The 25115-nt window shown below is 56.6% G+C and overlaps 1 protein-coding gene across 3 annotated transcripts in view; it reads right to left on the reverse strand.

Moving 5' to 3' along the window:
- The window catches only part of SPIRE2 (spire type actin nucleation factor 2), a 46011-nt gene continuing 20896 nt past the window's right edge, over positions 1 to 25115 (reverse strand). The window contains exons 3-15 of one of the 3 annotated variants that reach the window (XM_054049400.1): positions 24551 to 24910; positions 19706 to 19777; positions 18249 to 18413; positions 15983 to 16069; positions 14213 to 14336; positions 13201 to 13370; positions 9887 to 10016; positions 8735 to 8877; positions 6982 to 7116; positions 6751 to 6818; positions 6628 to 6655; positions 5479 to 5594; positions 1 to 3290 (exon numbers count right to left, since the gene is read on the reverse strand). In XM_054049400.1, coding sequence (XP_053905375.1) covers positions 3077 to 3290; positions 5479 to 5594; positions 6628 to 6655; positions 6751 to 6818; positions 6982 to 7116; positions 8735 to 8877; positions 9887 to 10016; positions 13201 to 13370; positions 14213 to 14336; positions 15983 to 16069; positions 18249 to 18413; positions 19706 to 19777; positions 24551 to 24910 — 1812 coding nt within the window. In that variant the 3' untranslated portion in view covers positions 1 to 3076. Of the gene's footprint in view, positions 3291 to 5478; positions 5595 to 6627; positions 6656 to 6750; positions 6819 to 6981; positions 7117 to 8734; positions 8878 to 9886; positions 10101 to 13200; positions 13371 to 14212; positions 14337 to 15982; positions 16070 to 18248; positions 18414 to 19705; positions 19778 to 24550; positions 24911 to 25115 lie in introns of all 3 variants that reach the window. The other 2 variants (XM_054049399.1, XM_054049398.1) reach the window with 2 other exon arrangements.

A 25115-nucleotide genomic window follows, 5' to 3' on the forward strand; every position in this document is an offset into this window, starting at 1 on the left:
TGCAGCTCAAAATAGGGATTTATTAGTATGGGAGCAACCATATGTACAAGAGCAACCATGCCAGTCCAGGTGCACGTTATTTACAATGTACATTTCATCTGTACAGGATGGGCTTTGTACAAAACATTGGCCGATGGGTCAGCCATGGACAGGACACGTGGGCGGAGTCACCCTCATTTGCACGGGCCTGTCAACGCTGACAGGGGCAGGAGGATGAGTTATTGCAGACAGTGGGCAGGATGATAAGGCATTGTCATTCTTATGTGTCAGCAAAATGTGGTCGAGTCAAAACAGGGAGAAGCGAGCGGGGTGGCGCCAAGGCAGGCTAACCTCAGAAACCAGCGCCCATGGGCAGCAGAGCACCAGGGGTTTCTGCCAGGATGGTCTCTTCAGCGTGGAGAGGGGCTGCTAGGTCATGGAGTCTGCAGGGGCATCCCCCTGGCTTCCCCTATCACACATTGTGCAGTTTCCCAGGGAGGATGCCCCTTCCCCCAAATGCTGCCAGGTCCCATCCAGGCCTGGTTTGCCAGAGCTCAGTCCCTTCGTGCTGTGTGCAGAGATCCACTAGCAATTACTGACTTGATTTATGAGCACGAGCCAGTTGCCAGGCTGAGGCCTGATCTACAGTGCAAAGTTTTGCGGCAGCTGTGTTGGCTAGGAGTGTGAAAAGTCCCTCTCCCACCTGACCTCGCTAGGCTGGCTAACGCCCCAGTGTAGACAGTCAGACCAGCACAGCTATTTTGTTTGGGGAACTGGTATGAACTATCCCACCAAAGCATGCGTTTAAGCTGCATCCCCACTAGAAGGGTTTGCCAGTGTAACCAGCAAACCATTTCTAGTGTAGACAAGGCCTGAGTGTCTGTCTGGCCAGCTGCAGGCACAAAACCCAATCTGCCCATGTAGTCAGCCTGTGTGAAAGTGCAAAGTAGGCACTCCATGGCATGGGCCCGTGGTTTCTGAGCCACTAAAAAGCAGGTCCTGCCCCGGGACTTGTTTGGGCCTAGTAGGCATGTGTAGTTTGTATTTCCCTGTGTCACAAGACACAACACACCCAGGTGGTGGCACATTGTGGAATAGTCCCTTTAGTTCACACGGCTTGGGTGCTTTACCTGGACCGCAGCATGTGGGCAGGCACAGTCTGTGGGGAGACACCCGCCCACTGAGGAAACCTGATGCAGGAGCATGATTTTGTTTGGCCCAATTCCCCAGGCCTCTCTTGGCCCTGGGCAGGGAGGAGGGCATGGTGTCACTCAGCCTCCATAGGCCGGGCTACTTCGCACAAAGCATGCTCTAGACAAATACATTCGATGGGACTGGACTGTGCTCTGGGTGGCCTGGGCAAGACACCTCCCTTCTCCGTGCTTCTGTCTTCCCACCTGTGCTTGGGGATAGTGATGGCCTGGCCCCCTTAGTGCAAAGCCCTCCTCCGTATTATTACTATTAATTGCAGAGCACTGCCGGGGGCAGGGGATGCTTCACAGGCCACAGGAGCATGGCCGGCTTCATTCTAACCAAGCAACAGCCTCGCATGCTCTGCATGACCACGTGGCCAGCCTGGCCCTGGCTGCCTGCGGCTACTCTCCCCGACTGCCGCACACGTACACTCAGACACGGCGCAGCCGGCCACCAGCCCAGCTCTGCCCGGAGCGAGCCCCGATGCCACACGCAGCCTTGCAGCACAAAGACAAACACGTCCTCCCAGCCGAGTGTCCGGTACAAAACCAGCGTCTGACTAAATCCGGCCAGCGCCTGCTCCACCGCCAGGGACAGGGGCACTGACAGCACCAGGCAGCCAGAGCAGCGAAGGGAAGGGAGCAGTGGGGGCAGGCAGGCACCGGAGATCCCCATGATCCTGGCTCAATGACTGAGCTAGAAAGGACCCATGAAAAGCCTTTGCTCTCAATAATGCACAGGGGTCTCCCCATGGGGAGCAGGGGGCCCCAGTCTGCTCCTCAAGGCAAGGCCACGCACCCCCCTCACTGAACCTCACAAGGCTCAACACCCCCACTGGCTCCCAGGACAGGCGCTCGGGCCGTCACAAGCACTATGACCTGGATTCAAACATAGGGCCTAAGGCCCAGCCAGGGCTTCTAGCCAGCCCAGCTCCGCCAGGTGCTTTCGGTGGGAACTGAGCCCTGGGGGCCTCCCAGCCCCGGCAGCCGTTGACACCAAGGGATGAGCTGGAGAGGAACGGTGCCAGGCTGGGCGGGCAGAGGAGGGGGTCTACAGCCTGCGTCCCTGATCCCAATGGCAGGGGTTTGGCCACATGGCAGAACCAGCACGTTGCCTTGTGCTAGCCAGCAGCACACACAGGCCCAGGAGCTAGGACTCCGTTCCTTCCAGGCGAGTCAGAAGCAATGTAAACAGAAGGGTCTGAACAGTTCCTCCCCCAACACGTTTAGGGTCCCCACCTTCCAGACAGATTGCCCCAGCCTGCTCCGGGACCCCGAGGAACCGGGCAGGACCAGCTGCCCAGGTGGGAAGGAAGGAAACACGCCGGGTCGCACTCCGACAGATCTGAGAGAAGCTGGGCTCCGAGTCACATCCTGGGTCCTGCCCATCGTCAGCCAGAGCAAGGGATTGGGTCCTTCTGCCCTCCCATGGGGAGACACCGAGCTAGTGGGGTCCCGGCTGTGCAACACGTGGCTTCCGACACTAGTCCCGCCGGTTGAGGTGCCATCTCGCTGGTCACTAATGTCTATAAATATGGAGCTGTATATATATCATCTATGTACATACGCACACCTCCACTAGCAGGGCATCGCAATGGAGGTCTAAGAGCGGCACGAGCGGTCAGGCTGGGGGCAAGCAGTGGTGTTTGCAGCATGCCAGGGAAGGATGGCTGGCAATTTTTAGGCAGCAGGGTCATCTGGAAGCCATCTTGGTTTGGTTCTTGCGCACGGATGTCGGTGGGGGTGGGAGGTGATGCCCAGAGAGTCCCAGCTCGCTGGGAGGTGTGCTCATTGGAGAGCCAATTTCTGCCAAGGTGCTAACACTGCGGAATTGCTTGTGAGCCTGGCTCCTGGTGCCTGTGAAGCTGCCAGGGCCAGGCTCGGCGGGGCGGCAGAGGAGTCCTTCACTGGGGTTTGGCAATGCAGGTGGGCTGGATGTAGAGGGATTGCGTCTTCCTGCCCTTGCGCGGCGTGGCGTTCAGGATGTCCATGCTCTTCCGGCTCGAGCTGATGACATCGGTCACGAAGCTGGTGCAGTCACAGCAGATGTCCTTCAAGATGGAGCCGTGGGTGTAGATGTGGGGGAACTCCACTTCCACCTTCCGCCAGTGCAGGGAGCTGCAAGACACAACCATGAGAAGCAGCCGTCCCCTTGGAAATACCTCCCTGCTCTGTGTAAGGACTCAGAGCCCCCCCAGCCCAGGGAACTGCCAAGCCTATGATTTGCATTCTCCAGTGCTGGGGACGACGCCCCCTCGTAGCCTTGCCAGAGATCAGTCACAGAGAGAGAAAGGGGCGGGAGGGAAGGACAGAACTCGGTGGGGCACATGCTACTCCTGAGGGCATTCTGTACCAACAAATTACAAATTCTGCACCAACAAATTACGAATTCTGCACCAAAAAATTAAAAATTCTGCGCAATATTTTAAAATTCTGCAAAATTCTGCAAATTTGATTTGTCAAATAAATGTGGAGGCTCCAGCATGGCAGTGGAGACCACAGGCCATTGGCTGCACAGAGGTGGGAAATCACTGTGCAGCTCCCCCATAGGGACACAGCAGTGAGGCTGCACCCAACCCTGACACAGCGCAAGGACCGGGTCTGCCTCAGAAACCCCCAGGGCCCTGCCCCTCTGTGCCAGGTGCACCAGGTGTGGACAGGCAGCTCAGCAAGGCAGGATCCAAGAGTGGGGAGGTTCAGTGTGGGGGGATCCAGGTGTGGGTTGAGAGTGCAGGGTAGGGAGCAGGGTCTTCCCCAGTCCTGCTTCCTACCCCACTGTGATTTACCTCTCTGCTGGCTGCCCTCGGCACCCAAAACATACTGCTGGGGAGGGTCACATGACTGCTCTTGTGGTTTCCCTTTGCTTCCCCATCACAAAGTCATTTTTCTGCAGGGAAGCATAGAAATTTGCGGGGGACATAAATTCTGCGCATGCACAGTGGCGCAGAATTCTCCCAGGAGTAACATGCAAACGAAGTTGGAGATGGATCCATCAAATCAGACCGCACAGGAACAGCCAGAGAGGTAGGATGAAAACCAGGAGGGCCCAGAGCCATGAAAATTCAGGGAGCACATTACGGCACACAGGAGCATAGAGCATCCTCGAGGTCGAGGAAGTGTGCGATGGAATACAGCCCTCGTACTTAGCCAGGAGTTGGTGGCTGGAGATGTTGGTGGGAGTGGGTTTGGTGGAGTGGAGAAGCTGCAGTTGGACTAGAGGATCCAGAAAGGAGCTAGAGGAGAGATTCAAGGCAATGGCTGTAGCCAGCAGGATCACTGAGCCTGGAGGGGATGAGGAGGTGGGTGGGTTTGACAAGGGAGGAGACCAGAGCATGTCTGCATTGTGGGGGAGGAGCCTGAACAGTGGTGGGCCTTGACAGATTGGAGATCATGGAAGGGTGGGTTAGAGATGCAGTGAGTGACACTGCAGGGGGTGAGGAGGGAGCTCAGCTCTTGAGAGATGAGAGGGAACAGCACCTGGCGAGCCCGGGGCAGGCAGCAGGTCACACTTGGAGGTGAGAGTCGGGGGTGCTCAGGGATTTACTGGTGGGGGCGAAGTTGCCAAGGAGGGCACAGGGACTGTGAGGGAAGGCAGAAGGGGAGCCAGGTGTCGAAGTCAGAGAGGAAGCCTGGCCAAGGAGGGGTCAGGGAGATGGTAGGGGACAGCTGCATGGCAGAGAAGACACCAGCACAGGGCGTGGCTGTGTTGGGAGGAGATGTGACGATGGTGCTCCCCACTCTGGTTTGTCTCGTGCCCTGCCCGGGGTGCACGGAGCTGTGCAACCAACCCAACGCTCTGCACAGGAACCGCCAGGAAACAAAGAGAAGGGACAGCCCAATACACCCCACCTCTGCCAAAGGGCCATTTTCAGATGTCTGTGGGATCTGGAGAGGGATGCCTGGCTCTCTACGGCCTGCGGTGCCCATCAGCCCAGCTACTTAGGGGAAAGACTATCGGTTCACTTCGTCCCAGTCCATCCCGTCCCCCACCCCACCCTGCCGCCAGCGGGGGCTGCACCACGGCTTTAGCACTGGGCGCTGCTAGCACAGACACCTACATCACCCAAGGGCCTGATCCTGCATTCCTCACATCCCCCATGGCTTCAGCCAATGCAGCCTCAGGCTTCTAGGTCACCCTGCCTCTGGCTCTCCTGATATCTGGCCCCTTGTCCAGTGGCTCCAGATCCCGGGACCAGGTGCCAGCAGCGGGAAGGCTGTACTGGAGAGGCCACGCACCCACTGTACTGGACGAGGGCCTTGCTGCAGAGCCGGGGTGGGGCAGCAGGAAGCACTGGGGGGAACTTACTGGAAGGCATCTCTCCTCCTCAGCAGCAGAGCTTTGGCATTCAGAGATCCGGGGAGGTTCTCGAAGCCCAGGGCGTAGACGGGAATGTGAGCAAGCTTCTTCGAAGGCATCTTAATCTGCAGGAGAAGCAGCAGAGGTCAGTGTCAGGTGGGCACCTGGGCACTTTCTGAGCTGCTGCCACGGCCACCGGCCGTCCGGCACAGCTGCACCAACACGTATGTCCTTTCCTGTGCCTGACACAGGGAAAAGGGGCAAGTTCCCCAGGCCAGAGGTAGCCACAAAAGCAAGCCAGCTTGAAGCCGAAGTCCTGTGTTCCCACCCAGAGGATTTCCTGGCTGAGATCGCGGCTCACCTAAGCTGGGTGACTTACGCAGGGATTGGGCCATGTTCTGTGCCGGCTTGTGCCCAAGGAGGGACCGTAACGTGCTTAGCACAGCTCTCAGCACTGAGCTCACACAACCACAGCATCACTCCAGGCAAATGCTTTCCCACAGGCCCCAGCTCCCCGCACTGAGGGTCCCCCCGTGTCCGCGTCATTTCTGACCAGGCCACTTCCTGCAGCAGAGGTGGGGAGCGGTGGCCCGAAGGTTACAAGTCAGTTAAATGCAGGGGTGTTGTAACAGTTTGTACAGGGGTGCTGAGAGCCAGTGAACAAAACAAAACTCTGTGGATAATGGAAACCACTTCAAGCCAGGGGGGGCAGCAGCCTCCCCCCCAGCACCCAGAGGTCCAGCACCCCTGGTTAAATATGGGGGCCACAAAGAATCAGCCCCCTGACCCTTCCCACTGTGCTATGGCCAGTGTCCTACATGGTGGGGGGACCATGGTGACCAGAAGTTAGCTAAGCAGGGGCCCCAAAATGCTACAGTGCCTGCCCTTCTGCTGCCAGCCCACAGCCAGTTCAGCACTGGTCCGCCTTGGCACAGCGGGTACCTTCACATGCCCACTGCGGGGCTTCTGTCCCATCACCATCCCACTGGCACGCTGCACTCTGAGATCACTGCCGGACCTGCTACTTTGGTGGGGGGACGACAGTGTCCAAAAATGAGACAAGGTGCAGGTGCCCACAAAGTAAAGTGGCAGGAGGCCCCAGACAATGGGCACAATGCGGATGGTTCTCTTGGGACTGATTCACGAAGCGTCTCTTACCTTCAGGCTGCAGGAGGTGCAGACGGATCTAAAAGCAGAGAGAGAATCGTAAGGGTCAGTAAAGAACCTCATTCCCCTGCCCCCTGTGCACCCGCCCCCCAAAGCAGGGGACCTTTCGCTCACCTCTTGCAGAAAACACAGGCTTGGGGCCAAGAAAACAAAGGGAACTTTGTTCTGCAGCAGCAGCATATCTGTAGGTGGAGAAGGGCCAAGGTGAAAGGTCATGGTCTGTATTTGGTAGGATCCCTACACCCCAGGGACTGTCTGCTGGCCCTTTCCACACACGCTCACGCCCTAGATCCCAGGCAGTCGCTCCCAGGGAGGCCATGGTGCCATCCCATCCCCAGCCCTCACCTTCCCCTTCTTCAGGCTGTTGTAGAGTTCCTTGCTCGGGAGGAATTTCTCCATCTCGGCCTTTACCAGCACCCTGCGCACGTCCATCATCTCCTCCACAGTGAGGGCCAGGCTCTCCACGGGGTGGCTGAACTCCTGGGTGCAGAGAGGGGGAGGGCACTAAGCAGGGCGCAGTCCCGCCCCAGGGCCTGGCTGATCACTGCCCAGCCACAGCCTGACCTGAGCCCCTTTAATGCACAGAGAGGAGGGGCGGCATTTTGGCGGGGAGCGAACGAACCCACAATGTGTCCGTGGCCCAAGCGCCTACAAGGGCCCTGGAGGGGATGCAAGAGGGAGGCATGGAACGGAGACTGACAGGACAGCAGCAGGGACAAGCTCCCAGGCCCTGCCCCTGCCCCCCTCAGCTCCCCTGCATTTGTACCTGGCTGCATGAGGGCCCCACAGCCATGGCAGGGTTTGGACCAGGGGGACGTACAACCAGGCCAGCCATGTGCAGCCATATTCATTCCAGAGAGAAACCCAAACTTGGTGCTCTTTATTTGCATCATTTACTCTGCTATAGTGACTGTGGGGATCAGGTCCCCCAGCCCGGGATCAGTCCTGTTCTGCAGCATCTCCTCCACCCCCCACCCCCCACCCCAGAACTCAGTCAGTGCACTTCTATCCTGACCTACAGCACCCTGTTCATTCTGTCCTCGCCTTCCCCTCCCTCCAGCTCACTGATGCCCCTCAATCCCGACCCACAGCCCCCACTACTCCAGCCTTGGCTTGCCCCACCCACAGCTCTGCTATGCCCCTCAATCCTGACCCACAGCCCCCACTACTCCAGCCTTGGCTTGCCCCACCCACAGCTCTGCTATGCCCCTCAATCCCGACCCACAGCCCCCACTACTCCAGCCTTGGTTTGCCCCACCCACAGCTCTGCTATGCCCCTCAATCCCGACGCACAACCCCCACTACTCCAGCCTTGGCTTGCCCCACCCACAGCTCTGCTATGCCCCTCAATCCCGACCCGCAGCCCCCACTACTCCAGCCTTGGCTTGCCCCACCCACAGCTCTGCTGATGCCCCTCAATCCCGACCCGCAGCCCCCACTACTCCAGCCTTGGCTTGCCCCACCCACAGCTCTGCTATGCCCCTCAATCCCGACCCACAGCCCCCACTACTCCAGCCTTGGCTTGCCCCACCCACAGCTCTGCTATGCCCCTCAATCCCGACCCGCAGCCCCCACTACTCCAGCCTTGGCTTGCCCCACCCACAGCTCTGCTATGCCCCTCAATCCCGACACACAACCCCCACTACTCCAGCCTTGGCTTGCCCCACCCACAGCTCTGCTATGCCCCTCAATCCTGACCCGCAGCCCCCTGCTGTTCCACTCTGAGCTTCACCCTCCTTCAAGAATGTTGCAAGTAGAGACTAAGCCACGCCAGGCCAGAGCTCAGGGCAAACTGACCAACATTGTCCAATTAATTTCAGGGGGATCTGCCCCCGGCCCCAGCAGCCTGACCATCCTCTTCCTCTCACAGGTGTCCCTCCACCAGCAGCAGCCTGAGCCCCAGGCCACGAGCCCCACGGCAACCTGGTGCAATCCGGTCTGGCCTGGCTGCCCCCCCGGGGAGCCAACGTTATTGAATCAGGAGTCGGCAGTTTTCTGGCTGTGAACGGGCGTCTCGCTGACATACTGGGGGACCGGGTCAGCATGACTCAGGGCTCTAGCGCTGGACAGCTCGGACGTATGCAAATCGGACACTTACCAGCCACAGATGCTTGGAGCTGCTGTCTGGGGTGGAGCTGGAGCTGCCCTCTGACCTCTCCTCCACAGCCCCGAGGGAGCCGCGGTCGGCCGTGAGTGGACCAGCGCTAGGTGGGATCTGGTGGTAACTGGCTGGGAACGAACCTGGATGAGAATAGCGTAGGCAGCCAGAGTCAGTCCTGCTGAGCTCTGCTCCTCCCTGATCATCAGCCGAGAGGGAGGCTGGGAACCCTCCGGCCCAGGACCAGGACCAAGAGGGGCCCGGTGGGAAGGAGGCTGCACATGGTCTGGCAGTGGCCGGTGTGAGGAATGAGCTCCAGCAACTGCACTTCTTGCTGGGACAGAGCCGGATGCGGGAGTGACACAGAACAGGGCCAGAGCCAAAGGCCGTGTGCCACGAGGTGTCCTCTAGAGGTGCAGAGCTTAAGGAGAAGGGAGAACCCTGACGGTGGGTTTGGGGTGTCCTGCAGGGGCCCAGTGCTGCGCTACAACATCCACAGAGGGCAGAAGACTCTGGGCATTGCTAACCAGCAAAGGGTTCCACAGGTGCGGGAACTAAGGGTGCGGGGGTGCTGCAGCACCCCTAGGATTTACAGGAGCTCTACTCCTGGCCCCGCTCCCGGGGTCCCAGCTGCTGGCTCCGTGCCCGAGGTCCCAGCTGCCGCCTTGCGCCTGGGGCTCCCGCCCATCCCCAGTTGTGGCCCCAGCCTCAGTCCCCTTGCCGCGTCCCACCCCTCCTGGAGCCGTGGCCCTGCTCCTGGCCCCGGCTGTAGGGTAAGGGGTAAGGGGGAGGCGCAGCTCCCCAACTATAAGAAGTGTTCCAGCACCACTGAAGGGTTCTACACTGTGCAGCTGAGATGCAAAGGAGCTCCTGGCAAGCCAATACAAACCCGGACTTTGACTGGAGCCTGGCTCCCTGCTGCAAAGTCTCCTAAGGGGGGGCACCTACCATTAGCGGGGGAGGGGGGAATGGCGGCCTGAGCTGGGATCACACCTGTGTCCCCTTTGCAGGTGCAATCCCCAGTGCCTCTGGAGACAGCTGCTCTAGGCAGGTGCAGTTCCAGAAGGGGGTGGGGGGCGGGGGAGACAGGGAGGCTGTATCAGCTGGGGAGGGGAAGGGAAGGGAAGGGAAGGGAAGGTAGGAGGAACTTGCCCTTGGTTTCCATGCTGATCCGTGCAGTATTCATGCTACCTGAGCGGGGTCTTGGCTCAGACTCCCGTGGTGCCAGATACCCTGAATCGGACTGGCTGGTGCCCCTCTCGCTCTGGAACTGGGCCAGGTCCTGTTCAGAGAAGGAACGATCACGCTTCAGGGGGAGCCCTAAGCCAGACTCCCTCCCCATCTCAGCGCTTGGAGACTCCTCCTCCTGCAAAGGCATACAGAGCAACATGAACATGCAGGCCCTGGGCTGTAAAAGTGCCCCTGTCCTGCAGCTGCCAATGGGCAGCTTTCTGGAGTGCCAGGTCCCTGACCCAGCCTGGCTGGTGCCCTCTGCACCCACTGTGAACAGCGTCAACACCCTACTGTGCCCAGAGAGCCCATGGAGAGGGCATCTTGGGTGGTGCAATCCATCCCCTGGGAAAATGGTACTGGAGAGATGGCTGCACAGATCCCATCCATCATCAGGGCTGTCCTTTCCCCTTCCCATCACTCACCATCAGTTTCTTCCTTCTAGCCCTGTCCAGGTAAAGTGAGCAAAAAGACAAAGAGCTCAGAAAACGGAGCGCCGCTCTGTAACTGCCATGGACGCCCACAGCAAGGAAGCAGAGAGAGCACAGAGCCACAGGGAAGCAGGTTGCCTTGACAAGGTCTCTCCAGAAATGCTCCTACACCTTGGTAAAAAGGGCATCAAATTGCTGTCTACTCTCATATCCTGTGTCATCCAACTGGACAAGATGCCTAAGATACAGTGGAAGCTAGGGCGACAGCTACACCAGAGCCAGGAAACCCCTTCCAGCTAGCTACCATCCAAGATCACTTCTGAGCCATGTTTACAGACTTCTGAGTAACTAATTCTGGGAGAAGGATGCTCAGAGTAGAGGTGGCTCTGGGTGATGACCAGGCAGACTTCAGACCTAGTAGGAGCATTTGTGACCAAGTTCTTGCTCTTACCACCGCTATAGGAGATGGTTTCCAGCAGGAGGAGAAGACAGGGACAGTGGTTCTCAACTTGACAGCAACATATGATACCGTCTGGCACGCTGGCCTGCGGATCAAGATTTTACCTCCATGGGTTGTTCTGGCTACGGAAATGATGCTTCAGAACAGCCAATTCCAAGTGATACTAGGCAAAAAACTGAGCACATTCCGGACCCAGAAGAATGGACTCCCTCAGGGATCTATCTGTTCTTGCTCCAACCTTTTTCATCATATTTATGGATTATCTGCCTGCAACAATTTCAAGGTAATTCAAGAATGCAGATGACATCTGCCTGATTCCAAGAGACAGAGACTACAGAAAGACTGAACTAACACACGGCAGCCATCAGTGGCGATTGCAAGAAGTGGAGACTTAAGCCCGGTATGTCAAAGACCGTGTGGTATCATGCTTTTGTCTCCATCACCTCAAGGCATCATGAGAACTCAACCCTTTCTTGAATGGAGAATGACTAACACATGATCCGAAGCCTGTATGTCTTGGAGTAACTCTACCCTTGCACAATCTGCACACGGACCTACAAGGATCACCTCACCAAGGTAGCTCAAAAGATTAAGAGCAGACATGGCCTCCTACATAAACTTGCATGCTCAACTTGCATTGTCAAACACTGCTGAATCAAGCCATGAGACCAACAGTAGCCAAAGGCTACCAGCCCTCTCTCATATTCCACCTCCCCGCACTTGTCCAAGACACATGGAAGCGCCTCGCCACCATCTCATCAGCAGAGCCACGTTACCGACCACTTCTATGGAGGAATGGGAACAAGCTGCTCCTCTATAGGAAACACCTTCCTCACTCAGCTTGGTGAGAGAGTGCCTGGCTTCAGGCTGCCACGCTGCCTCCGGGCCAAGCTCCACTGTTTCAGAGGGGCGTGGCGAGGGTGCGATAAATGGCCTCACCTGGGGACTCACGGACAGCCCTCTGTGATGCAGTTGAGGGCACCACACCCCTAGGAATGGCAGCTCCTCTTGCACTGGCCTATCAGGAGAACTTTCCAGACCCCACACTGCTGATGCCGAGACTACTGACCAGCTATACGATGCCTACTTAAGCCCTTTTGATAGTCTTTTCCGGTATTGACTTAGCTATCTCTCTTTTATCTCCCTACTTTGTATTTTGAACTTTTTGCCATTTTTATTGTGCCACCACAACACCAACACAAACTCTTTACTGGTCAGTCAGTCCAAGAAAGGAGGCAACACAACAAAAGCCCCAGAGAGGCGGAGAGCCTGATCTCCCACCCAGCTGGGAGCCTGGGGCCGTTGCTTCATTTTTTTGAATAAAGAATTTAGTGCTGGCAAGACGCACTGGAGTTCCAGCCGTGTGGCCTCAGCGCAAGCTCCCACAGCCCCCCCCCCGTCCAGCCAACCTTGAGGTCTTCTGTGCTGACACTGCTAAGGAGGCCAGCTCTGCTGGTTGTTTTTGTGGGATGGCCAGAGACCAATACCCAGGCTGTTCCCAACCAGCAGAAAGCAACAATTTGTAATCCCTGTTGTCCTGGGCTGGATTTGAACTGGTGACCTGGAAGTGAAAGGCATCGCCCTCGGGATGGGAGTACTACCCCTTTGAGGGACAGGCTGAAGTCTACAACTGGGCTAGCCTAGGGGGTAATGAAGGAGGCCCTACCCCACCCTAGAGATGGGCTATAGAAACAGGAAGAGGAAGTTGAGCAGAAGTCATGCAGGTAGCAGTGGGGGATGTTTTTTCCTCAGGCTCTGGGAAACCAGTTTACCCAAAAAGTATCTGTGAACTTTAAGTTTGGAAGCTGACCCAGGGCCCTGTGGTGAAGGCCTTAGAAACTTTCTGCTGGCCTGAAGCTCTAGTAGAAGGCCACATGCTATTTATTAGTGTGTAGGGGCTTCTCCTTGCCTCGGGCTCTCCGCATGAACCCATTGCGGCCCCACTCAGGGGGAGCTAAGGCAGGGCATACCCTCTGGGCTGCCAGAGGGCAGGCAGGGACTGCCCCCCCTTACCATAAACAATTCCTGACCTTGGCCCAGCCAGTCTTGTAGAGCCCTCTCTTGCTCCCACCAAGCCAACAGAAGAACTCCTGACGTACTGGGGGCAGGGCCGTGCCATTGACATCAAGAAGGGTCACGTGGCAGGCTTGAAGGTGAGCTCTGCCCAGCAAAGCGACACAGGGCACTTGGCTTTCAGATACAGAGCCCCTCTGCCATGCTGCTGCACTCATGTCAAGGGCTGTGTCTCCCTGCCAGCCATCCCCTCGCTGCCCCAGAAGATGACACCGATACCAGCAGTCCTGAGCACCCTCCCACCAGTGACCACAGACAAGACCAGCACTTACTTCGGAGATATTCATCTCCTCCATCTCGGCCAGTGTCGGAGCCTTGAGCAGAACCCTTGGCCGCAGGCGCTGGGCGGGGGTGCTTGAGTCGGGTACAGAGAGGTTGATGCAGGAGGTTGACTTCACGTCGCTGGAGCAGGCATTAAGGATGCAGGGCAGAGAGCCAAAACCTGCCAGGCATGGGAGAGGAGAGACTTACACAGGTGCTCAGGGCAGGGCTGGTAGGAGGAGGGGGGGATGGTATTCACCTAGAGGTGCGGGCTTCCCTGTGGCCTAGGGATACCTTAGAGGGGGCTGCAGTTTCAAACTGCCCCCTGAGCCCATATGGGAGGGAAGTGAGTATGAAACCTCTCTGCATGGACAGAGCACAGTGCAGGGAACTCCTCACCCCAGCCATGGGGCTGGGGGCCAGTGCCGATGGGCGCTAGCGCCCCACACAAGACCTGGACTCATGCAGCGAATGGGGCCTAGAGGGCCAGCCCAATGCCGGATGGCTACGTCTTGGCAGGCAGCGGGAAGGAATTGACCTTTGGGGTAGAGCTGCCCATCATGCCTTCCCCTCAAACTGGGGCAGTAGTGGCCTCTGAGTTTCCTCCCGAGCACAGAGCTCGCTGCACAGGGAGGTGGGAGGGAGGAGCCGTGCATGCTGCCTGGGGGAGAGGGGAGCGGAGCGGGCTGGGGGCTCTGGGAATGTCCTGGGTTCAAACCCTGCTGGCAGCCAGTGCTGGGCACTGTTAATCTGGCATTTGATTTTGTACAGAACATCTGGAATGGGTCATGTTTCAACAGCGCCCTCTGCTGTTAGGGGTTAGGGCTGGAGCTGCTCCCTGTGAGCCTATGATTTCCCTTCGCTGGCAGCTTTCGGAGCGCCCTGCATCCCTCCTCAGGACTCTCACAGATGAGCCAGCGTTTTGAGCCCCCCCACAGGTTCCACATGCTGAGGCAAGGCCGGGGGTGCTGGATGGAGCCATGCAGCTACGTGACTCCCCTCTGGAGTGGGCTGGGACAGTACCTTTCTGACCCTGGCGCCGGGTCTCGACTGGGCGAAGTTTTCTCTCTTGTTTGATTTCTTCCAGAATCTTCTCGTGGAGCGTTCTCTGCTTCTGGGGCATGGGGCGCAGCCGCCTCTCGGACGCCTGCAGCAGGGGCAGGAGCAGACGAGACAGGCCGCTTAGAACAGAGACGCTGCACTGGGCAGCTGTGAACCTGGGCTGCCCAAACTTCCCCAACCAAGGAGCCCCTGGGCAGCCCCTTGCTTCCCTTACAGAGGTCACATGGCTGCCACTCCTGTTTTTACAAGGACAGCGTGGTCTGTGGAGGCAGAGCACTGTTGGCCTGAGACCTGCCGTCTCCCCAGGCTGCCTGTTCATGTTGGACAGGGGAGTAGCCATGACTGCGCTATCGCCCCATGTAAAGTGCTTGGCCCCCCGCAGGAGCAGAGATCACAATGGAGCCCACAGAGAGCGCTGGGATTCTCGGTCCGAAAGCCGATGCTGCTGCCCCTGGAGCCAGCCGCGAGGGCACAGTGTTACTCCAGGCGTTCTGCTGAAGGAAGAGCGCCACTAGCTCATGCCAGCAGGACCCCAGCTGAGCCTCTCTCCGCAGCCCCAGCCGGCAGCAGGCAGGGCCTGCACCTCCGCTCCTCCTCACTAGGCAAGTGCCAGGAAAAGGGGAAAGTGCCCCTGGAAGCGGAGAGGAGAGCAGTCTCCAGTGCTGGGACATTGCACGGGACAAGGGTGTTGCGCTGGATTTGAGGGGAGCATATACCCCAGAATGTGATCAAGCTAATTGCAACCATATTATGTGCACTCAGCCACTCTGAATTAATGAACTAGAACACCACAGAGTTAAGGGTTAATTTGGAGACAGGCTTTCAGAAGCAAGGTCATAGCTACTGGCAGTTTTGCTAATCAGTATGGGAGGAGGGGGAAGAAAAAGTAAATAACAGAGAGTGAAACAAAGATATGTGGATGGACAGCCTTGAGTCTAGATGCCTCTGATAGTAAGTGTTTATTGAAAGTTAGGAAAAGTGGTGCCTTAGATTATAATGACCCCTACTATGTGTTTAGTAGAAGTTAGTTATAAAAAGTTCAGATTATACAGGCTATTTGGGAGCAGTCCATCAGGAACGCGTTTGGCCAGTGCTGATCTGTGACTGATTACTCAATACTGTCTCAGAATATAGGTAAATATCTGGGATGTTCTAGACCTATTGCTTATATCTGTGTGTGCTTAAACCTAATAAACGACAGTGTTAGACAAAAGCACGCTGACTTGCATTTCTCCTTGGTCAGACAGAATCGCTGAGTTCCCGTTGATTTATTCCTTACACCGCCTGTTGGGGTCTGATAACCCTGGGTAACAAGTTTCAGAGTAACAGCCGTGTTAGTCTGTATCCGCAAAAAGAAGAACAGGAGTACTTGTGGCACCTTAGAGACTAACACATTTATTAGAGCATAAGCTTTCGTGGACTACAGCCCACTTCTTCGGATGCATATGTGGCATATGAAGTGGGCTGTAGTCCATGAAAGCTTATGCTCTAATAAATTTGTTAGTCTCTAAGGTGCCACAAGTACTCCTGTTCTTCTTCCTGGGTAACAAGGGGACACTGGAGCAAGGCTGCTGACAGACAGTGTGCCAGCCTCTCCCTTCGGTAGGGAGGCTCTTTCACTGAGTCAGCGATTTAGAACCGGTTTCCTCCCGAGGATTCTCACGTGCCCCTGAGCGCCTGGTCAGTCAGAAACCCGCAGTTTGGGCACTACAGAATTCACCCGGACGTTACCTGTTTCAGTGGCGGCCGTGACCGTATAAAATCCAGAATGCATTCATGGGCATTTTTCTTCACCCTGGGGGGGATGTCACCATCCACCTGGTGGGGAGAGGGATGGGCAGACAGAGGAGGGAGAGTTAATGACTCTACAAAACAGGAAATGACTGCCTAGGAAGGAGTATTGCGGAAAGGGATCTGGGGGCCAGAAGGGATCACAAGCTAAATATGAGTAACACTGTTGCAAAAAAAGGACATTGTTCTGGGATGTATTAGCAGGACACAAGAAGTAATTCTTCCGCTTTATTCTACGCTGATTAGGCCTCAACTGGAGTATTGTGTCCAGTTCTGGGCGCCAAGTTTCAGGAAAGATGTGGACAAATTGGAGAAAGTCCAGAGAAGAGCAACAAAAATGATTAAAGGGCTAGAAAACATGACCTATGAGGGAAGATTGAAAAAACTGGGTTTGTTTAGTCTGGAGAAGAGAAAACTGAGAGGGGACATAATAACAAGTTTGAAGTACATAAAAGGTTGTTACAAGGCGAAGGAGAAAAATTGCTCTCCTTAACCTCGGAGGCTAGGACAAGAAGCAAGGGGCTTACATTGCAGCAAGGGCGGCTCAGGTTGGACATTAGGGAAAAACTTCCTAACTGTCAGGGTGGTTAAGCACTGGAATGAATTGCCTAGGGAGGTTGTGGAATCTCCATGGTTGGAGATTTTTAAGAGCAGGTTAGACAAACACCTGTCAGGGATGGTCCTGCCTCAGTACAGGGGACTGGATTAGATGACCTTGTGACACTGCACCCCATATTCTTCATAGTGCTATTATGATATGATTATAGCATATTATGATATATTTTATGCAAGATAAGTCATGTGAGGTGTCATTGGAAAAGTTATGATTTGCTGAATATGATTATCCTCTTTGTATGCATGTGTCATTTGTATCTGAAGTTATAAATACTGACTATGTATCTGTACTTCAAATCTAGTTACACCTGGTAACGCCCCCTAGACAGGATGTGTACCTGGTGGGGAAGGGCCTATTCAGGGCAGTGAGTCATTAGGGAGAACAATAGGCCTTAGGAGAAGCTTATCTCCCACCTGGTGATAAGCCTCCCTGAGAACACTCCAGACAGCCTGTGAGTGATGGCTGCTGTGACTCTACAAGGACATGTGATGCTGGACTCCATCTTGGGATGTCAGTGTTTTTCCACAGACTGGCCTAGGAACCAAGCTTTGGAACAAAGGGTTCCCGCCATATGCAAAAAGCTCTATAAGGCAGGGAGTGACATCACTGGGGTTCTTCACTCCCCACACAAGAAGAGTCCTGGAAACACCTGAGGAACAAAGACTGAACGGGGGGAAGTGCTGGACCCAGATTAAAGGCATTTCTAGCCTGTGAATGAAACACCTGGGGATTCCAAGCTGTAAAGGATCTGCAGCCTGCTTGTATCATCTCTTAGGGTGAAAATCAGCTAATTCATATCCAATCTCACTAGCATATTAAGCTTAGTTTGCGTTTTTTGTTTATTTGCTAGGTAATCTGCTTTGATCTGTTTGCTATCACTTATAATCATTTAAAATCCATCTTTCGTAGTTGTTAAACTTGTTTTTGTTTTAATCTAAACCAGTGAGCTGTGACTGGAGTGCTTGGGGAAAATCTCGGCTAGGTTGCCACAAGTGTGCATTGTTCTCTTCACATTGAGGGGGAGACGGATCTGGTATTAAACCCATATACTGGCCAGATTTGACCAGGGCAGGACGTAGTGCTCTGGATCCCAGGCTGGGAAGCTGGTGGTCAGAGAGCTTCCATGTAACTGCAGCTGGGTGTGTCCCTACCTGTGTGAATGCTGGTGAAAGTGCAGGCTGGAGGGCACTGCAGCTTGTCATAGCAGTACAGTGTGAGAGGGAGCCCAGGCTGGTGGGTCAGGGGGCTCAGTGGTACCCCAGTTCTGGGTGGCACCCTGGGGGGAACCCATCACAGACCTCTCGAACTCCCTTCCAGTCCTAGGATTTTCGGCTCTGCAGAGGCACTAGGGTGAGTTGGTCTGTGGAGGGGCATGTATTACCCTGGGGGTGGCTCTGAAATGCCCAGTGAGGGAGGTCCCAGCAGTAGCGTGAGCCCTACGATGAGCTAGGCCTTCAGCATCAGCTGGTACAGGAGGTGGAGGTGGGGGGGCTTCAGCCCAAAGGCAGATGGTCTGTCACTAGGACCCTTGCACTCCATGGCAGTCACCCCTGGCCGTGGCTCAGGGCCCTTGGGTATGACTGTGCTCACCATGACTTTGCGAAGCTTGTAGTTGCGTGCCCGGATGTCCTGCATCAGCATTTCAAAGGGCGTCAGCTGGTACTCGGTGGGCAGGGGGTTGTACTGCTTCTCCTGGACTTTCTTCAGCTTCACACCGTCGCGTAGCTCCCGCATCAGCTGCACCCACAGCCGGGCCTGGAACAGACACAATGGGCAACTGCCCCTTACCGAGGAGATGAGCCCGCAACATCACAGGTTTCCTCCTGGGGGAAGGGAGCCCCAGCTAACCATGGGACATGAGCCCTGTGAACGGAGCCCAGCGGGGGCTCTGTATGCTCCCCCCGACACTGGGACTTGACCTGGCGGGCGGATGGCAGCATGCTTAGCCCTGGTGTGAGGAACAATTCTGCACTGGCAGGGAGATGGACGGGGTCACCTCCCACTGCCCTTCCCCTCTGTAACTCCGATGGGGGTGGCAAGCGGTTTCCAGTCTAGAGCACGTGACTATGCCCAGAAGCCTGTCAGGAACGAGGGCCTGCATCCAGACCTGGGATTAGCTGACCACCACAACCGAAACTGGCCAGATGGCCTGCCTGGCCGAGCAGCATTGCCGCACTTGGCCAATGGCTGCTCAACACACTCGCCCGCAGTGGCGATCTCTCCTGCGGTTGCCTTGCTCCAGCCTGTTCCAGCCCTCCTCCTGGTTCCTGAGCCCTTCACTGGGCTCCTGATTCCTAACACTGGCTCTGAGCGCCGCTGCTCCGACCACTGGGCCTGACCACCCACGTCCTGGTCCATGCCAAAGCCAAGGGGCTGGCTATTGTGGCTTTCCCTGTTGGAAAAGGGAAAGCCTGGGGCTTCCCCTGGGGAAGGGGGGGGCCCTCTGGATAATGACCCTGATGGTGAGGAGGCAGGGTCAGTGCCCCACTCTCTAGCTATGACCTGTCCAGTGCACCTCACTCCCACCCTCCCCTCCGCGTTCCCAACACTCCCTGCGCTCCTCCCAGTGATTGCAATGGCAGCAATCGTTCTGCCTCTCTCAGGGGTCTGTAGCCAGTCCTTGAAGGGGTCCCCAGTGGGACGCGGGGAGCTCCCCAAAGGCTCCCCCGTTTTCGTGATGCTCTCCCACACGCACCAGCAGGCCAGGCTGGATGGAATGGCCCATCAGCGTCCCCTTGGTTGGCCAGAGGTGATATAAATCTGCAGGGCTCAGCACGTTGTCTCTGCGGCACCCCGGTGCCTGCTGTCCCAGGAACGACTGGGTCTCCCCAGTGACACCTCTAAGCCAGCGGTGCTTGCAGGTTCCCACACCTCTGGGCCCGCGGGATCCCAGCCCTTCTCCCCAAGTGCTTCTTCTGTCTGTTCATTAGGCTGCCAAAACAAGAATGCCCGGACAGGTTTCCATCAGCCCCGCACTACCTCTGTCTCCTGCAAGGCAAGTGCAGCTGCTCAAAGCGCCCGCAGGGAGACGACCCTGCGCCACTTACCCAGTCTGTGTTCCGCAGGTTATCGAGTTCATCCGTCGACCTCTCCTCCTGTTCCCTCAGCTTCCTCAGCATCTGCAGCAGCACAGAAACGTCACGTTCCCCATGCTGGGTCCCCAGCACCTCACCAGCCCAACATGCGCCGCGGAGAATCCTGGCTGAACAGGTCCCATAAAAAGAGGGACCCCTGGGCATGAGGAAAGAGTGCCCAGATCCTCGGCCCCCACCTGCCAGTCCCTCCCCCCGGATACAATTACACTCCCAGTAGGGGGTTGCAGAGCCAAGGAGCTCCATCCCAGCTCCACAAGGCTCAGCTGCCATAGGCTACTGGGCACTGAATGCGCCTGGCCAGGTACAAGTCACAAAGAAGGCCTGGTCCCTGCCCCAAGGAGCTACTCTACAGCAGCCACAAGTCTGGTCATGCATTGGGTCTGACCCCGGCCACCCACTCCCCTAGCTGGGGCTGTTAACCACAGCTTAGGGTAGAGAGCTGGGCAGGGAGATTGTCCAGCTGCCATTGACTGGAGCCCGGGGGGGGGCGTTTCTTAGCCAGGAGCATGCTGGGCCCCAAGGGAATGTGCTTGTGGGTCTCGCCAAATACATCCTAGGACTGTTCCATCTTGACTGAGCCACGTGCAGCACCTGGGGGGACGATGGGAGATGGATTCGCACCCCCCTGGATTCTGGGAGCCCCTGGAATGGACTCTGAGCACAGCCCCTGTGTCTTCCCCAGCAGCAACGTGTGCCCGAGGAGAAGCTCTGGACACTTCCATGCAGTTCACTGTCTGGTAAGCTGAGGCCCTGCCTGTTCGGTCCAGATGTTAAAGGTCCCATGGCACTTCCTGGGAGAGGAGGGTATGTCACCGCCCTACAGCGTTGGGAGGGATGGATGGTTACTGCCTTCCCCCCCAGAGGGGGCTGCATTTCACTGGAGCTGTGTGTGTAATTTGGAACACGCTCTGGGAGCCTTTGGAATGACAGGAGCAGAGGAATGAGAACTATTAGTTATTGCTAATAAACCCACCGCAGATCAGAGCCTGGCCGCCACTGAGAAAACCTTGAGACCCTATCATTGCTGGCAAATTGCGGTTGTGTTTCCCAGGCTCATCTCACGTGATGCTGAAGCATCATCTGCTTCCACCGTGCGGCATCTGGCCTGACCTGCACTCTGGCTGGTGCACAGACAACTGCCCAGGGCGGCACCCGGGAATATGCTGCAGACTTTCTAACCCATGGCTGAAATAACGGAAGGTGCATTTCCCTCGGCTGGAAGGACCTGGGCCAGCCTGTTCAAACTACCCGGGAGAGCCAGGAAGTCATCAGAGTGGGTAGGGGAAGTATAGGGTCAGTATTTGGCCCCTCACCCATTCTGCCTGCATCAGATTATCTTTGGCAATCTTAAACCTTCCCCACAGCCCGACCCATCCTGCATGCCTGCTGCATGGAGCTGGTAATAACATGGTGGCTGCTTGCAGCTGCCTCCTGGATGTCATTACGAGCGGGGACAGTGCATCTGGGCAGGTGTGGGCCTGCTGTGAAGGACTTGGGGGAACCTTCTCATGCCTTGCTGCTTGTGCCCATGAGCTGCAGTGTCAGAGGTCTGCATAGATTCCAAGGCCAGAAGGGACCACTGGGCTTATCCAGTCTGACTCCTGGATAGCACAGGCCAGAGAACTGCCCCACAATAAGTCCTACAGCAGATTTTCTAAAACAACATCCCGTCTTGATGTAAAAGCTGTCAGTCCTGGAGATTCTGCCACGACCCTGGGTAGATTGCCCCAGGGGTTAATGACGGTCACTGTTAAAAAGGTGCGCCTTATTTCCAGGCTGCCCTGGGAAATGGGTACTCATGCCCATGTGGGAAGGGCATCCACAGCATGTGGGCATGGGGCAGTCTGCATCGTCCTGCCATCATCTTGTGACCCCAAATATATACAGGGTTTTCCTTCCAGTGTTCAGGCTGCTGAACCTCTCTGCCACATGCCCAACATCGGATGAGTGCTTACCGCAGTCAGCAGGTCCCTGCTTCCTCCCATCTATAAATGGGGTCACAGCCTCTCCCTATTCCCCCCTCCCCCACAGCAGCTCAGCAATTCTCCCCTCCACCAGGCACGGCAATGCCCAGCAGGATATCAGGCTCCCTACGTGGCATTTCTGGAGCCCACCACAACTCATGCCCCAGGCATTGCTGGAGACACGGGTGTCGGGATGGATGAGCAAGGGGAGGTGGATACATTTTTCTTGAGCTGTTTCATAAGGTTAATGAGCAAGTGAACAGCCTCTTTGGTGACACCGCTGACCCCATCAATTGCTGGATTGATGAGATCGCTTCCTGGAACAGATGATTGCCTTGTGATTACCCGTAAGGGCGGAGTTCAAGGCAATCCTAGGAAACTGCAGCTTAATCTTTAACCCCCTTGAGGCTGGGACTGCGGGTTTGCCTGACTTGTGTCAGAGCAGGTGCCACAAGACACCAACCCCCCAATGCCAATGGGGTCTTGAAGACCCCGCCCGTCACGTAGGGAATGGTGACGCTGTGCAGCAGATTCACTCCCCCGCAAAGGCAAATGCTGGGCCTTGTGGAGCATCCTGGAGACTCCCCTGCAGGTCCTGTCAGGTCAGGGGCTGCGTCTCACACAGCTAAGGGGTCATTACCACCTCCGGGAGGAGAGGCAGAGAAAAGCAAACCAAACAGACTCAAAGCCAGCGACTGATGCACACAACTCAGCTCTGCAGCCTGGGGTCCGGCTGCTGCCGGATTGCTCTGCCCTCTCTCCCCCCGTGGGGTCTGCTGCTGGGCGAGATGCTAAGTTCTGTGGAGCAGAGACAGTCTTGTACTGTGTGTGCGTACAGCATAATGGGGCCCTGATCCTGACCGGGGCCTCTGGGCACTATCACAATATCAGTCATCATCATCATCTTAGGCTAGAGCAGCTCGGTACACTGGGAAGAGCCAAAGATTCAGACTCCTGCCCTCCTAGACCAGCCCAGGCCTTCCCAGAGAATCAAGGGTCTGCCCCTCTGGGTCTGGCAATGGAGCAGTCAGCGGGGTGCTCTGATGCACACAGCTCCATTCCTGTATTGCTGCTTTTACTTCTCCTACTCCGGACCCCTGAGCTATCCCCCCATCCCACTAGCTGCTCACTGAAGATTGAAAGCTCTGGGACAGGGACCGTGGGCACGTGTGTGTCTTGTACAGCAGCAAGCGCATTGTCTGCAGCAGTGCTAATTCCCTAACAGTAGAGTCCGGCCATAGACCAATGCAAGTGTTCTGCGGTATCTGGCCACCAGACGGCAGAGCTGAGATACTCACTGGGACCGCAGGTATTACGCTGGGAATTCCCTGACTGAGCCCACTGGGCCCTGGGTTGGAAAGCTGCAGGCTGGGGTAGCTGCGTGGGCAACTATCAGGGCTGGGGTGGGACACGGCCTTTTAAAACGAGACAGAGGAGCTGAAATTAGCTGTTGAATGGCAGCGCTGTGTTAGGGTCGGGGACTCTGTCGCCCCTCCCCACACCAGGATATAGGGAAACCTCTCACAGAAAGCTAGTGAACCACCTCTCTGCCTAGCTATCGAGGGTCTCGGGGGGCTTACCTCCTGATTTCTCCGGGTGTCCCATTTTTATAAATACGATCCTGGCTCTGCCCTGGGAGCAGCGCCAGGGCGAAATGCACATGGCAGGCCGCCTCCTCTGGGCCCTGGCACACCATGGACAGAGGCCTGGGGAGGGGGATGGGTGGGCTGACAGTTAGAGCAGAGGGCAGAGGACTGAGATCCTGGCTCTGCTGTCAAATGGGGCTCAGAACACGTCCCTCCCAGGGAGAAGGACTGTCTCAGGCGGCACTGGGGTATAAGTCAGGAGCCAGAGGATGAAATAAGACAAAGGGAGATTTTGGGGACTATCGGGGGACACTCCCTCATGGTGAGATGTAGCAGCCCCATCAATGGAGTCACCTAATGCTGGGCTGGACAAAGCCCTGGAGAAGAGTCTGTAGGGACCAACCCTGACCTGGCATCTCACATGTCTTCTCCTGCCCTTGTGTCTCTGATGTTGTGAGTCACATGGGGTGAGGTCACAATGAACCTGTGCAAAGTGCTGTGGGAGCTGGGGAGAGGGAACTAAGCCATACTGAGTATTTGTATTACTAACGGAGGCCAATTCCTGCTCCCAACAAACCCTCCCCTTCAACAGAAGGCTTGGAAAAGGCAGAACGCGAGGCCATGGGCCAGTTACTGTATGGCCCCTGCACCAGAATCACTGAGGAGAGCATGACCTGGGTGAGAGCAAAGTCCGGAGCCACTGTGGGAATGGAGAAGCCAGTCTGTTGGCATCAAATGGCTGGCTTTCACCAGCCATCCCGGAGAACAAAAGCCAGACGGAAATCCCAGGGATGCCCCCGACCCCGGTCCCCCCGACGGTTAGAAGTGCAGATTTCTAAGGATTTCCCTTAGGGAGTAGATGCCCAGCTAGCAGGGCCCTGAGCTCTGCAGTGCTTTACACACCGGGGGGCCTAGGTAGCTCTGTGTTACTCCATTTTTACACCGGGGTGACTCCACTCACTGGCATAACGCTGCAGCAAAGCAGTGGGGAATCAGGTCCTTAATGCAACATGAAGAGCAGCGTTTCTTCAGGGGCGACTTCACCCAACACTCAGATGCTGCCCCCTCTGGGCCAGAGTGCAGCACCAGCGGCTTAGAGGGCAAGGCAAATGGTGAAGAAGCCTCCCAGCCAATCCCTATGGCAGTACCACAGGCTGTGGGCAGCTAGCCGTGCATCACTGCCACACGCTCTGGCTCTCGGGAAGGACGGGTCGCCCCAGGCTCTTGCGGGGAAGGCTGGCTCTCACCTCCTTAGCTTCCCGGATCTTGCTGAGAAAAGCCTTCAGCTCCACCGTCTCCACAAAGAGGGCCCTGCACACAGCCTGGTAATGTTGCTGTGCCTCCTGGGGGGCCGTCAGGCGAGCGGCGCACATCCTCATGGCCTGCCCGAAGGTGCGCACGGCTCGTGGGAGCCCCTCCACAGCCTCCTCCTCTTCATCCTGCCCCCCGTAGCCCTCGTCCGCCATGCCGCAGCCGCTGTCGTCAGAGTCGCTGTTGGCCATGAGGTCGATCAGCTTCTCCAGCTGGGGGCTCAGTTCTCGCTCCTCACTCTCGTCCAGCCCCCAGTCCAGCGCCCGGTAAATGGCAAATCCCAGCGACTGCACCATCTGCAAGGAAACAGGAGAGCAGAGCAGCGGCTGAGGCTGGGGCGGGGAAAGGCCAGTTACGCTGAGATGCCTCCGGAGGGGAGGAGGCTGAGACATCCAGGGTAGCTGCACTGCGATCTCTGCCCCCAAACAATGCCAGGGCACGCACAGGGGAGGCGGCCAGCCGGAAGGGCACAAGGTGTTGTTTAGATGCTGGGCGCACAGC

The sequence above is a fragment of the Malaclemys terrapin genome, chromosome 14 (assembly GCF_027887155.1).
Source record: "Malaclemys terrapin pileata isolate rMalTer1 chromosome 14, rMalTer1.hap1, whole genome shotgun sequence".
In the NCBI taxonomy this organism is placed as follows: domain Eukaryota; kingdom Metazoa; phylum Chordata; order Testudines; family Emydidae; genus Malaclemys; species Malaclemys terrapin.